General features: G+C 39.4%; 1 protein-coding gene across 1 annotated transcript in view; it reads right to left on the reverse strand.

Annotated features, from left to right (window-relative positions):
• Positions 1 to 15,817, reverse strand: part of DIAPH2 (diaphanous related formin 2) — a gene marked incomplete in the record, with an annotated part of 1,463,478 nt that overhangs the window by 1,337,063 nt on the left and 110,598 nt on the right. The window contains 1 exon segment of the mRNA XM_056540556.1: positions 7,853 to 8,029. Within this exon segment, the coding sequence (XP_056396531.1) occupies positions 7,853 to 8,029 (177 nt within the window).

The following is a 15,817-nucleotide window of genomic DNA, read 5'->3' on the forward strand; positions in this document are numbered from 1 at the left end:
CATGGACTGGAAATCATAGACTGGAGACCATAGACTGGAGAACCATAGACTGGAGACCATGGACTGAAGAACCATAGACTGAAGAACCATAGACTGGGGACCATAGACTGGAGGCCATAGACTGGAGAACCATAGACTGGAGAACCATAGACTGGAGAACCATAGACTGGAGACCATAGACTGGAGAACCATAGACTTGAGAACCATAGACTGGAGAACCATAGACTGGAGATCATAGACTGGAGAACCATAGACTGGAGACCATAGACTGGAGACCATAGACTGGAGACCATGGACTGGAGACCATAGACTGGAAAACCATAGACTGGAGAACCATAGACTGGAGACCATAGACTGGAGATCATAGACTGGAGATCATAGACTGGAGATCATAGACTGGAGACCATAGACTGGAGAACCATAGACTGGAGACCATAGACTGGAAAACCATAGACTGGAGACCATAGACTGGAGAACCATAGACTGGAGAACCATAGACTGGAGACAATAGACTGGAGACCATAGACTGGAGAACCATAGACTGGAGACCATAGACTGGAGACCATAGACTGGAGAACCATAGACTGGAGATCACTGCACATGGATGAGGGGTCTTAAATGTAGACATCTGGAGCCCCATCCATGATAAAGCTCAGGCTCCAAGTCCATTTGGTCCCAGTTTAGTATAATTTGTGTTTCTCTGGCTCCTGTGAAGTCTGAGCGTGGAATATAATAAGAGACCATAGACCACGTCTCCCAACCAGGGTACCTCCAGCTGTTGCCAAACTACAACTCCCAGCATGCCCGGACAGCCAAAGGCTGGAGACACCCTGGTTGGGAAACACTGCCGTAGACTGGAGACCACTGTAGTAGGATGAACATTCTCCAATGTAGAGGTCTAGTGGTTGGATAGACCACATAATTCACAGGTATTTGTCGGACTAAGAGACCAGCAGGGTTGTTAGCCATATATGTGGTTGGATACATTTTATAAGATGGTAGAAAGGGTTGTAGATGTAAAGCTTTATTTTATAAAATTTTGATGTAAAGAAGTTCATTCAACAAAGTAACCATCTTTAGTATTGTGGAATACCCAGGAGCCCAGGCACCACTATGGGCTCCTATGGCATTCGATGATCTTTATCTCTCCTGCCCAACCCCCCCCCCCCCCCCCCCCCCCCCATATATAGGAGTCCGGATCAGCTCTGAATGGATATGTGAGAGGGGAGGAGGCCACAACAAGTCTCCATAGGCGGCTGATGATCTCCTCAAGAGCAAAAAGATCATGAATTTGATATCCAATATGTCCGATCTTCTCTCCCCCAACATCTACTACTGGGGGAAGAAGCAGAGACCCCAACACACTTTAGACAGTCAGTCGGTATGGCCAACATATGTAATGTGTATAACGGTAATTCATATGTAACTTGTATGGCCGTAAAAGATATGTAATGTGTATCCTCTTCTTCAGCCAAGTGGGAACCTTGTCCCGATGCAGGATCAGCCCATTTACCACAATTCTGGCCTATTTCCCATCACCCACTGACTTGTTTTTCTACTATGGCGTCATTGACATTGGGAAATCATTTTCTACTTGGCTTTGGCGCTATTCTTTCAGCTTTAGGGAAGTTGTGGGTTTTCTATTGACTGATATGTGGTCTCAGGATCGGACGGAGACATCTGAAGTTTTCTATCAGGTATTGAGTTTAAAAAAATATATAAAAATGTCATATCTACTTTAATTGTCGCCAAAATGTCTGTACAAACTTGCTTAAGATTTTCTTTCTGGTCATAAGAGAGAATTTTCAGAACAATCTTGATCACATTTTGCATAGTGACCCCAACATGATGGAGACGTCCAGTTACTTTATCAATATTCACCGTTTCCCGACATAGATCTGGAGTCCAAGGTCTTTTCTAGCAATTTCCTCAGTTTTCTAAATCTTGTTTAGTTTTATTAAATAAATTCAAGTTAACTTTGGATCTAAACATTTCGAAAACCCCTTCACTTCCAGTGATGTTTATGGCTACACGTGGGGGAGACGGCAGCTGGTGGTTTGGGAGCGTCAAGGCTAAGGGGTCATTTTTTAATGCAGGCAGCATTGTATTTTTCTCCCCTACAAGTCTTTTCGATAGAAACATTAAAATGTTCATCATAGTCCATGAGAGAACTCCCATCAAATAGTAAATCGTAAACAGTTGCTGTCATTATAAACTTTCCCCTTCCATGTGATAGCCCATGTGATTCCTAACATTTCTTTAATCCCTTCATGTACCAAAAATGCTTTAAAAGATTGGCCACTAGGTGCCTCCCTTCTGTGCAATCTTCTGCCCGCTGCCTGTTTGTAGGAGAATTCTGTCTCTATTAACAGACACAGTAAGGCAAAGCACAGGAAGCGACATGAAGCTTAGCATGTCCTATGGGTGAAGTACTCTGTGTCCATTCTCCAAAGGATCTCCACTTTCTCTAAAAGGTATATAAAGGTTTTGTCTCATCTCAGCAGCAGTAGCAGTTTAAACACTTAGTGTAACCCCCTTCTTGTTGTGCTGCTGTATGTACATAATGCTGCCTCCTGCATCTAATCCCCCCCTCTCCCTTTACTCTGCAGCTTTGTCTTCAGCAGCTTCAAGTACTTTGTGTGACCCCTTCCTTGCTGTGCTTCTGTTTTCTCTTTCTTGTCTGCTCAGAGTTATTGTCTCAGTCACTCCTTCTCCCTCATGTCATCCATAGTAATGTGCAGCACAGTGCAGTTTGTTCAGTCCAGTGCACTTTTACCAGCACTATTTCAGAGCACAGCTGTGAATAGCCAGGGAAGTAAGGTAAAGGAAGTCCCCATGTGTGTACTATTGGCAAACAACGCAGCTCTGGTCCTGCCCCATAAAATGGAGAGAATTAAAAATAGCTATGCACCATGGACGGGGCCCAATAACAGCAGTAAGAGCCCAGAAATCCCCTTGTCACCACTCTGAAGGGTTAATCTAACAAAACTAGTGTAATATCCCACAATGGGTAAAAACCTTGGGTGGCGGATGAACGTCTTTAATATCTAAATAAATAAGTGTCTTTATTCTAGATGTTTGATGTTCTGTACTGTACGCAGTTAATCTAATGCTGTAAGAAGTGACAAGGGTTAAACACACTTCACAACTTGAGATGCAGTGTGCTCTGGGCGCTGCTTCTGAGACGGGGACGTGATGATAAGGCGCCCTCCCATAGACATGAATGGAGGGGGCATGGCGTGACATCATTTGGGGGTGTGATCGCAATGTCACATCCCCGTTTTGGAAGTAGCGCCCAGCACAGAATGCCGGGGGCTGCACTGAGATTGCGGGGGTCCCCAGCGGTGGGACCCCTGCAATCATACATTTTATCCCCCATCCTTTGGAAAGGGGATAAGATGTATAAACCCAGAATACCCCTTTAAGGGCCAAAATCACATGACAGGTATAGGTCAAGGAAGTCCACATAAAACATGAGACGGTTATGCAGAATGCAAGTATTGGGGTTATTATTTGCAGTACAACCACTTTTATGGAGCACAAGAATATTGGGGAATCCTGGGATCTGGTGACATATTCTACCGTATAACCTATATAATAGGACACATCACAGACTTCACTTATACACTGGGAGGACTCTAAATGTTATAAATGTAACGTGAAACAAGCAAAGGGTCATAGTTCATTCCAGTTTGAAGTTATGGGGCCCCATCCGGACCTCCACCTATATATCCACATTGTAGACATCACTGTTGGATACAATGTTATATAAGGTTTGGTGACATCTATTGCGGAGCTCAATATCGATGTGTATGAATAATCGGCTTCCCACAAACCCAGATTAAATAGGCCGAATGGAAAATAGCAATTATGTTATTATTTTTATTTGTGTAAGAGGAAGGAAAATGCTTCATGATTTGTTTTAATTGTATCCAATCTCATCCTCGTATTTACTCTTATTGCTCGCATTAGGAGATATATTTAGCTGCGCTTTTGTTTTGTTTTTTGCCCATAGGAAATAACTCTGTCCGTTCAGATAAGTGAACGGCTATTAAAAAAAACAAAAAATAAAAAAAAACAACTGAAGATCGTGCATTTAGGATCATAAAATCGCTTTGCAAATTATAGTCCCAACTAATGAGATAATGGCCTCTCCTAACGTAGAATCAGTTACATTGCATTGTGTCCTGTTACTGTATTATGTGTGGGGTGGTGACCGTCCGCTGGCTGCGACACATACAGGGGAGAGATTTATTACTAAGAGTATATTAATAAGGGGGTACAGGGGAGGATTGGGGGTCTCTTACTACATGGTATTATTCTTAGTCACCTACTTAAAGGAGTACTCCACCCCTAGACATCTTATCCCCTATCCAGAGGATAGGGGATAAGAAGTCTCATCGTGGGGGACCTGCTGCTGATCAAGGGGGTCCTTCCGCAATCTCGGCTGCGGCACCCCAGACATCCGATGCACAGAGCGAACTTTGCTCCATGCCGAATGACTGGCAATGCAGGGTGGAGGCTCGTGACATCAGAGTCACGCCCACTCATGACGTCATGGCCACGCCCCCTCAATGCCAGTCTATGGTAGGGGGCGTGATGACCATAACACCCCCTCCCATTGACTTGCATTGATGGGGCGTGGCTGTGATGTCCCTATGCTCTAAACAAATGCTGGGTGCAGCACAGAGAGGGACCCAGTGGAGGAACCCCCGTGATCAAACATCTTATCCCCTATCATTTGGATAGGGGATAAGATGCCTAGGAGCAGAGAACCCCTTTAATATACTATAAGGGAAAAAGATCTGAAGGAAAAATAAGTACAATAAAAGAAAAAGTAACCGCTGGTGAGAAAGAAGATGGTGAAAAGAGAAGGTAAACAAGTGGAGAAGAGGTGAAGAAAGACGATAGTGGAGAAAAGAATATGGTGGAGAAAAGAAGACGGTGGAGAAAAGAAGACGGTGGAGAAAAGAAGATGGTGGAGAAAAGAAGACAGTGGAGAAAAGACGATGGTGGGGAAAAGAAGACGGTGGAGAAAAGAAGGCGGTGGGGAAAAGAAGGCGGTGGAGAAAAGAAGATGGTGGAGAAAAGAAGACAGTGGAGAAAAGACGATGGTGGGGAAAAGAAGACGGTGGAGAAAAGAAGTCGGTGGGGAAAAGAAGGCGGTGGGGAAAAGAAGACCGTGGGGAAAAGAAGGCGGTGGAGAAAAGAAGGCGGTGGAGAAAAGAAGACGGTGGGGAAAAGAAGACGGTGGGGAAAAGAAGACGGTGGGGAAAAGAAGACGGTGGGGGAAAAGAAGACGGTGGGGAAAAGAAGACGGTGGAGAAAAGAAGACGGTGGAGAAAAGAAGACAGTGGGGAAAAGAAGACGGTGGAGAAAAGAAGAGGGTGGGGAAAAGAAGACGGTGGGGAAAAGCATACGGTGGGGAAAAGAAGATGGTGGAGAAAAGAAGAGGATGGGGAAAAGAAGAGGGTGAGGAAAAGAAGACGGCGGAGAAAAGAAGACGGTGGGGAAAAGAAGGCGGTGGGGAAAAGAAGGCGGTGGGGAAAAGAAGACCGTGGGGAAAAGAAGGCGGTGGAGAAAAGAAGGCGGTGGAGAAAAGAAGACGGTGGGGAAAAGAAGACGGTGGGGAAAAGAAGACGGTGGGGAAAAGAAGACGGTGGGGAAAAGAAGACGGTGGAGAAAAGAAGACAGTGGGGAAAAGAAGACGGTGGAGAAAAGAAGAGGGTGGGGAAAAGAAGATGGTGGGGAAAAGCAGACGGTGGGGAAAAGAAGATGGTGGAGAAAAGAAGAGGGTGGGGAAAAGAAGAGGGTGGGGAAAAGAAGACGGCGGAGAAAAGAAGACGGTGGGGAAAAGAAGACGGTGGGGAAAAGAAGACGGTGGAGAAAAGAAGACGGTGGAGAAAAGAAGACAGTGGGAAAAAGAAGACGGTGGGGAAAGAAGATGGTGGAGAAAAGAAGACAGTGGAAAAAGAAGACGGTGGGGAAAAGAAGATGGTGGAGAAAAGAAGACGGTGGAGAAAAGAAGACGGTGGAGAAAAGAAGATGGTGGAGAAAAGAAGACGGTGGAGAAAAGAAGACGGTGGAGAAAAGAAGACGGTGGAGAAAAGAAGACGGTGGGGAAAAGAAGACGGCGGAGAAAAGAAGACGGTGGAAAAGACAACAGGACGATGGAGAAGAAGCAAAGACAGATGTACAATAAATACCAGGACCCTCACCTACCGAAAGAGATAATAGTGGAAGAGCAGTATGGTGGCTGCCCGTCAGCCTAGAATGTGATGGTCCTGGAGGAGTCCTGTGATGTACAAAGAAGGTGGGAAGTAAAGAAGGAAAGAAAAGGAAGGAAATAAATAAGGGATGGAAGGATGGAAAGAAGAAGGGGTGGGAGGAAAGAGATGGAAAGAATAGAAAAGAGGGACAAAAGAAAATAAAGGTAGGAAAGAAGTAAGAATGAAAAGGGGAAGAAATAGAGAAAAGGAAGAAAATAAAGGTAAAAAGAACAGAAGGAAGGCGGCAAAGGAGGAAAGAAGATAAAAGATCAGGTGATGGAAAGGAAAAGTAACAAACAAAGACAAATGATGGTAAAAGGCAAAAAGAGAAGATGGAAGTGACGAAGGGATCCAGAGGTCTGACAGTGATGACCTATCCCCCCCCCCCCCCACTGATCACCGGCCGATCCCAAGGACATCAATAATAAAGGTCTAGAAAACCTCTGTAAACTGAATAGAGAATTAAAGAGAAAAAGGGAAGATATTAGAAAAGGAATAAAAAGGAAAGGACAGAAAATGAAGACAGAGGAGGAAATAATGAGGCTAATTATAAGCAAATAATGGATTTCTAGTGATTTCTGCGTCGTCTATCAGGGCCCTGAACGGCATCAGATGTAAGTGACACTGGACACGAGGAATATCAATTGGGATTTTAATAACTTCATAGTTTGCCGAGGGCCGTGCCGAGATAATGGGATGTATGAGGATCATTTAGCTGCCATTTAAATAAAGGAAAAAAGTTTTATTGAAATAAGTTGTTGTATTTTAAGCGACATTATTATTATTACACTGCAGCTGTATATAAGACAATAATATAGTGAACAATAGTCACAGAGATGTAATAAGAGGGATCAGAGCGGCGTTATAGCGGAGATCAGCCTGGATGTCACCGCCGTCGCTCACAATCACAGACACAAACATTCTTTGTTATCAGGATCAATACAGCATTAATATTTTACTAACAAAAAAAGAAAAAAAATACTAAAACTATTTGCCTCAATATTAATTTTTTTCAGAAATTTTTTTTAAATATATGGAATAAACAAATATTTTATAACTTTTATTTCTTTAATTACTATTTGTATTTTGTAGGACAGATAGCACATTATTGCTATTAAAGGGGTACTCCACTGCCCCAGCATTTGGAACATTTTGTTCCAAACACTGGGTGCGGGCGGCAGGGGTTGTGACGTCATGGCCATGCCCCTCAATGCTAGTCTATGGAAGGGGGTGTGGTGGTTGCCACGGCCCCTCCCATAGACATGCATTGAGGGGGTGTGGTGGGACGTCATGAGGGGCATGGGCGTGATGTTACGACCCCTGCTGCCCGCACCCAGCTTTCTAAACAAATGTCGGGTACTGCACAGAGGACGTGGGGGTTCCAGCTGCCCATAAAATAAGACCTGGCATCTTTCTATTTTGCTGTATAGACTTAGACAGGACCAGCAGAGTCATCTCATTATCAGAAAATGAGAGACTCAGAGGATATAGTGCTCTCCTCCATTCACACAAGCAGACAGGGGACCCCCGTTATCACGATACAATACCTTCTGTAGCTTTATGGAAATATTTTCCAAACTCACCATCATTTTTTCAAAAAGATCCATAATTTCTTTCTCAGACAGATTCAAGGATCGCTCATCGAATAGTTGCTGAGGAGCCGGGAATTCAGCTATGGTTGCCGGCGAGTCTGTGGGATGCTGGATGAGCGGCTTCTCTTTTTTCACCCCTGATTTCCTGAAACTTGTAAGTCGGTCGCGCTAAAAGCAAAATGAGTAACATGAAAAGTTAAAATGTATTAATATGAAAAGAACCTGTTGCATTTATATGGATTCTCCAACTACAGGGTGGGCCATTTATATGGATTCTCCAACTACAGGGTGGGCCATTTATATGGATTCTCCAACTACAGGGTGGGCCATTTATATGGATTCTCCAAATAGTGATGAAGAAGGTGACCGTCCAAATTTTTTGTAACATTGGAAAAAGTATTAAAAATAGGAGAAAATATCAATAGGTATAAGATTTTTTATACAGTAGAAATTGGTCACTTTATTCAAAAATGAAAGAAAAACTCCAAACATGATCCGGCAAAAGAAAATCTGAAGAAATCTCCCAGCAACTTTGTAGCCAAGGACCTCGAGTTATCAGAATACAAATTTACTGCAAGTCCCATAGACCTACATCTGTATTCAGATCACTGTAAAATTGAGGAAAGTCCTTGGCTACAAAGTTGCTGGGAGATTTCTACAGGTATCAAGCTGGAGCCATTATCAGAGTTATACTTTACATATTAAAGGGTGATTGTTTGTATATACAGAAATATAACTACTATAATACTGCCCCCTTATATACAAAAATATAACTACTATAATACTGCTCCTCTATACAAGAATATAACTACTATAATACTGCTCCTATATACAAGAATATAACTACTATAATACTGCTCCTATATACAAGAGTATAACTACTATAATACTGCTCCTATATAAAAAAAATATAACTACTATAATACTGCCGCCTATATATAAAAATATATCTACTATAATACTGCTCCTATATACAAGAGTATAACTACTATAATACTGCTCCTATATAAAAAAAATATAACTACTATAATACTGCTCCTATATACAAGAATATAACTACTATAATACTGCTCCTATATAAAAAAAATATAACTACTATAATACTGCCGCCTATATATAAAAATATATCTACTATAATACTGCTCCTATATACAAGAATATAACTACTATAATACTGCTCCTATATACAAGAATATAACTACTATAATACTGTTTCCTATATACAAGAATATAACTATTATAATACTGCTCCTATATACAAGAATATAATTACTATAATACTGATCCTATATACAAGAATATAACTACTATAATACTGCTCCTATATACAATAATATAACTACTATAATACTGCCTCCTATATACATGAATATAACTACTATAATACTGCTCCTATATACAAGAATTTAACTACTATAATACTGCTCCTATATACAAGAATATAACTACTATAATACTGCTCCTATATACAAGAATATAACTATTATAATACTGCTCCTATATACAAGAATATAACTACTATAATACTGCTCCTATATATACACAAGAATATAACTACTATAATACTGCTCCTATATACAAGAATATAACTACTATAATACTGCCCCTATATACAAGAATATAACTACTATAATACTGCTGATATATACAAGAATATAACTACTATAATACTGCTCCTATATACAAGAAAATAACTACTATAATACTGCTCCTATATACAAGAATATAACTACTATAATACTGCTCCTATATACAAGAATATAACTACCATAATACTGCTGATATATACAAGAATATAACTACTATAATACTGCTCCCAATATACAAGAATGTATCTACTATAATACTGCTCCTATATACAAGAATATAACTACTATAATAATGCTCCTATATACAAGAATATAACTACTATAATACTGCACCTATATACAAGAATATGACTACTATAATACTGCTCCTATATACAAGAATATATCTACTATAATACTGCTCCTATATACAAGAATATAACTACTATAATACTGCTCCTATATACAAGAATATAACTACTATAATACTGCCTCCTATATACAAGAATATAACTACTATAATACTGCTTCTATATACAAGAATATAACTACTATAATACTGCTCCTATATACAAGAATATAACTACTATAATACTGCCTCCTATATACAAGAATATAACTACTATAATACTGCACCTATATACAAGAATATATCTACTATAATACTGCTCCTATATACAAGAATATAACTACTATAATACTGCTCCTATATACAAGAATATAACTACTATAATACTGCTCCTATATACAAGAATATAACTACTATAATACTGCTCCTATATACAAGAATATAACTACTATAATACTGCTCCTATATACAAGAATATAACTACTATAATACTGCTCCTATATACAAGAATATAACTACTATAATACTGCTCCTATATACAAGAATATAACTACTATAATACTGCACCTATATACAAGAATATATCTACTATAATACTGCTCCTATATACAAGAATATAACTACTATAATACTGCTCCTATATACAAGAATATAACTACTATAATACTGCTCCTATATACAAGAATATAACTACTATAATACTGCTCCTATATACAAGAATATAACTACTATAATACTGCTCCTATATACAAGAATATAACTACTATAATACTGCTCCTATATACAAGAATATAACTACTATAATACTGCTCCTATATACAAGAATATAACTACTATAATACTGCTCCTATATACAAGAATATAACTACTATAATACTGCTCCTATATACAAGAATATAATTACTATAATACTGCTCCTATATACAAGAATATAACTACTATAATACTGCTCCTATATACAAGAATATAACTACTACAATAAGGCTCCCTATAGATAGGAATGTGGGAGGTGTATGAATTGTGCAGTACAGAGAAGACATGGATGGATGATGAGGATGATGATGATGATGAGGATGATGATGAGGATGATGATACTTGTAGAATAGTAGATGAGAAGTGATGGAAGTTTTGCTGATAAACAATTGCGCCATTTTCTCGGGTTCGGCTCCTTGTAAATATCTTTGGAATAGAATACGGTAATAATCGGCTCCATGTTCCATTAGAAGTAATGGGAAAAGAATCGGCTCATTAGTGTACGGAGGAGCGGCACATCATGACACACTAATGATGAGGTAATTAACGTGTCAGAGTACAGCGAGCGATCCACACGTGTACTGCGGCGGTGGCGGGGGAGACGGGGCCCTTGATCTCCTGACTTTCACTTGTTCAGACATTTATTCCATTTGTATTGTCAATCACTTCTGACTTTTACAGTTCTGGATGAATGGCGGCAGGAGAACGTCTTCTCTTCTATTACCTTTCATTGTGGAGATACTTAGTTATTTATCTAGTTATTTATCTAGTTATTTATCTAGTTGTTTATCTAGTTGTTTATCTAGTTATTTATCTAGTTATTTAATTAATTATTTATTTAGTTGTTTATCTAGTTATCTATCTAGTTATTTATCTAGTTATTTATCTAGTTATTTATCTAGTTGTTTATGTAGTTGTTTATCTAGTTATTTATCTAGTTGTTTATCTAGTTGTTTATCTAGTTATTTATTTCATTATTTATTTAGTTGTTTATCTAGTTATTTATCTAGTTATTTATCTAGTTATTTATCTAGTTGTTTATCTAGTTGTTTATCTAGTTGTTTATCTAGTTATTTATCTAGTTATTTATCTAGTTGTTTATCTAGTTGTTTATCTAGTTGTTTATCTAGTTGTTTATCTAGTTGTTTATCTAGTTATTTATCTAGTTATTTATTTAATTATTTATTTAGTTGTTTATCTAGTTATTTATCTAGTTATTTATCTAGTTATTTATCTAGTTGTTTATCTAGTTGTTTATCTAGTTGTTTATCTAGTTATTTATCTAGTTATTTATCTAGTTATTTATCTAGTTGTTTATCTAGTTGTTTATCTAGTTATTTATCTAGTTATTTATCTAGTTATTTATTTAATTCTTTATTTAGTTGTTTATATAGTTATTTATCTAGTTATTTATCTAGTTATTTATCTAGTTGTTTATCTAGTTATTTATCTAGTTATTTATCTAGTTATTTATTTAGTTATTTATCTAGTTATTTATCTAGTTATTTTTTTAGTTAGCTATTTATTTATTTATTGTATTTATTTATTTAATTTTGGTAACAAACGTCCCGTTAATGAGGTTCATTACAGAATCCGATATCATCAGCAATTAAGACGTTGTCTACATGAGTGAAGAGTTAACTCTTTAAGTGCTAACATCCTTATAACAGGGAAATTAACCCCTGCATGACACACTCACAATCGACCTAATGGCTGCAGAGATTTTGATTTTCATAACTTCACCTTTTCGTTAGCATAGAATTAAGAGGTCATGTATTTCTCCAATAGGAGTTGTAGTTTACACAGTGACCCCAGCGACCCCCTTTAACCAGCCTCTCATCCCCTCTCCTTTAGATTGTAGGCCCTCACAGGCAGGGTCCTCTCCCCCTCTATATTCTCTGCTATCTTTGTTTGTATTATGTATTTTAACCCTTATCAAATGTAGTGTGCCCTAGAACCAATGAACTTTATGAATTAAATAATAATAATAATAATAATAATAATAATAATAATAATAATGTGCAGCTCTGAAGTTAAAGGGGTACTCTGCCGCTATACATCTTATTCCCCTATCCAAAGGATAGGGGATAAGATGTCTGATCACATCACGATCTCCCAGCTGCACCCGGCATTCGTTTAGAGTGTCAGGTGCAGCGCCGGAGGCTCGTGACGTCACGGTCACGCCCCCTCCATGCAAGTCTATGGGAGGGGGCGTGACGACAGTCACGCCCCCTCCCATAGACTTGCATAGAGGGGGCGTGGCCGTGATGTCACGAGCGGGGCATGGCTGTTAAGTTTCGAGCCTCTGCCCAGCATCGACAGCCACTCGGCATGGAGCAAAGTTCGCTCCGTGCCCCTGACGTCTGGGGTGCAGCAGCCAAGGTCCTTTGGATTGGGGATAAGATGTCAAGGGGTGGTGTACCACTTTAAGTCTTCATACTTGTGTTTTCCAGAGTCTATTGATCTATTGATTTAACCAAATCTACTAGAAATTTAAGGTTTGCTAAAACCAAAATTTATTTTACGTAAATCTGTCCTCTTATTTTTTGTTCTTATTATTTTACTTGTCCTATGATTATTTATGTAACTTTTTCCTCTAATTTCAGGCCATGTATTAGATTCTGTGAATACATAATTTGTCTGTGTCTGATCCATTTATAGCCATAGAGCCGGTCCGGGTTGTTTTTCACGGTAGAGTAAATTATTCTGACAAGGAGGCTGAAGGTGAACGACGTAATGGGCGCACACGGGCACCGAGCCATCTGGTGCCACAATTACTATTAACCCCCTAATAACTGGGCTGATGTGGTCACACACTTAATAGCTTTTTTGATGGTTTAGTGTCCCTTATTTATTGACACAAATCCTTCTTTTTTTTTTTATTAATTAGAAGAAAGTCATGTAAAAAAAAGTGTATGAAGTGTTTGTACAAGGGCTGCCTGATGTACATTTATGCCATGTGTCCCTTAAGGGTTAATGAAAGTATAATGAACATTTTTAAAGTGTTCATGTCATAGTGCAAAAAAAAAAAAAAGAAAAAAAGGGATATGTTACTCAGTACCTAATCCTGATCATGTACATATAATTTTTATGTGTCTAGGACCTATATATCCCTAACAAATAGCATTTATATGTTACTCACTTGCTTTGTGTTCTTGCCTTATGAAGGGGGCGTGTCCATCTCTCTCCCTCACTGTAATGGCTCATCTGCTCTGAGTCTGGGAGCAGCCTGGCATTTTGCAAATCACTGCACAGCAGTTTTTATGCATATATTTTCTCTATGTTCCTAGTAAAGCTGGATGTTAATCATTTTGTGTATCATTCAGAGAAAGCTTTGGCTGTTCAAGCTTGCTGGGAGTTGTAGTCTTGCAACAGCTGGAGCTGCAGTGTTTATAAAGCACTGTGTTAGAGAATTGTTTTTAGCTTTTGCAAAACTACAACTCCCAGCATGCCCAAACATCCGTTGTCTGTAATTTTGGAAGAGCTGAAGGCACACAGCTGAAGAATACACAGCTCTAACACAGAGTTTGTACCCCAGCTGTTTAAAAACTACAACTCCCATCATGGGAGTTGTAGTTTAGGAACATCTGAAGGCTGCAGTGGTGCAATGGGGATCTCCTATACTGGATACCAACACACTTTATGGCCAGTATCCAGAATGCTGCAAAATACAGAGTAGTCTGTCTGCATAAAGACCGCTATTTTCATTTTAGATTTTTTAGTAAAATGTACTTTTTTTTTTAAATAAATGTATATTTTAAAAAGTAATCTTATCAGTAGTACAAGAAAATGTAAAAGTTTTTCATATTCACAGTGCCTTTTTAAAGAAGTTGTAAATTTTGGCTTGACAGGCATTATCTCAGGGCAGCCTTGTGGGCACTAGTTGGGCCCATGGACGTCCCTATAACTGGGTCTGATAGGTTTAAATAGGTAAATAGTTTTCTGTTTCCATGGTGACATCGGTCAACCACTGGCATATCACACAAACAATACAAAACAGAACAAGCACAACTAATGGTATAAGCGAAATGATTCGATATGAGAAGCGGCATTAGTAATGATCTCCTACAAAATAAGAAAATAAAACAGGGAACATTTATAATATGACAGAATATCGGGACTAGATTGGATTAGTATCTTTTCATTCAGGCAAGAAATTCAGTGCATTCGTTTAGAGGCAATTATGGGAAAAATTAAGAGCCAGAGGAATTTCATGTAGGGTAGATTATGATAATCTACGTCCCAAAAGCACCAAAGCATTAAGAGGAGAATGGACAGTGCAGAGTACGAGCGGGAGAGTAATCATCGACAAGTCGGGTGCATGCATCAGAATCATGGGGGAGAGTAATCATCAGAGAGTCAGGTGTATGCATCAGAATCATGGGGGAGAGTAATCATCAGCAAGTCAGGCGCATGCGTCAGCATCATGTGGGTGGAATAATCATCAGCAAGTCAGGCGTATGCATAAGAATCATGGGGGAGAGTAATCATCAGCAAGTCAGGCGCATGCATCAGAATCATGGGGGAGAGTAATCATCAGCAAGTCAGGTGCATGCATCAGAATCATGGGAGGGGAGAGTAATCATCAGCAAGTCAGGCGTATGCATAAGAATCATGGGGGGGGAGAGTAATCATCAGAGAGTCAGGTGTATGCATAAGAATCATGGGGGGGGAGAGTAATCATCAGAGAGTCAGGTGTATGCATAAGAATCATGGGAGGGGAGAGTAATCATCAGCAAGTCAGGCGCATGCGTCAGAATCATGGGGGGGGGAGAGTAATCATCATCAAGTCAGGCGTATGCATAAGAATCATGGGGGGGGAGAGTAATCTTCAGAGAGTCAGGTGTATGCATAAGAATCATGGGGGTAGATTAATCATCAGCAAGTCAGGCACATGCATCAGAATCATGGGAGGGAGAGTAATCATCAGCAAGTCAGGCGCATGCATAAGAATCATGGGAGGGAGAGTAATCATCAGCAAGTTAGGAGCATGCATTAGAATCATGGGAGGGAGAGTAATCATCAGCAAGTCAGGCGCATGCGTCAGAATCATGTCGATGGAGTAATCATCAGCAAGTCGGGTGCATGCATCAGAATCATGGGAGGAAGAGTAATCATCAGCAAGTCAGGTGCATGCATAAGAATCATGGGGGAGAGTAATCATCAGCAAGTCAGGTGCATGCGTCAGCATCATGTGGGTGGAATAATCATCAGCAAGTCGGGTGCATGCATCAGAATCATGGGGGGGAGAGTAATCATCAGCAAGTAAGGCGCATGTGTCAGAAT

The sequence above is a fragment of the Hyla sarda genome, chromosome 9 (genome assembly GCF_029499605.1).
Source record: "Hyla sarda isolate aHylSar1 chromosome 9, aHylSar1.hap1, whole genome shotgun sequence".
Taxonomy (NCBI): domain Eukaryota; kingdom Metazoa; phylum Chordata; class Amphibia; order Anura; family Hylidae; genus Hyla; species Hyla sarda.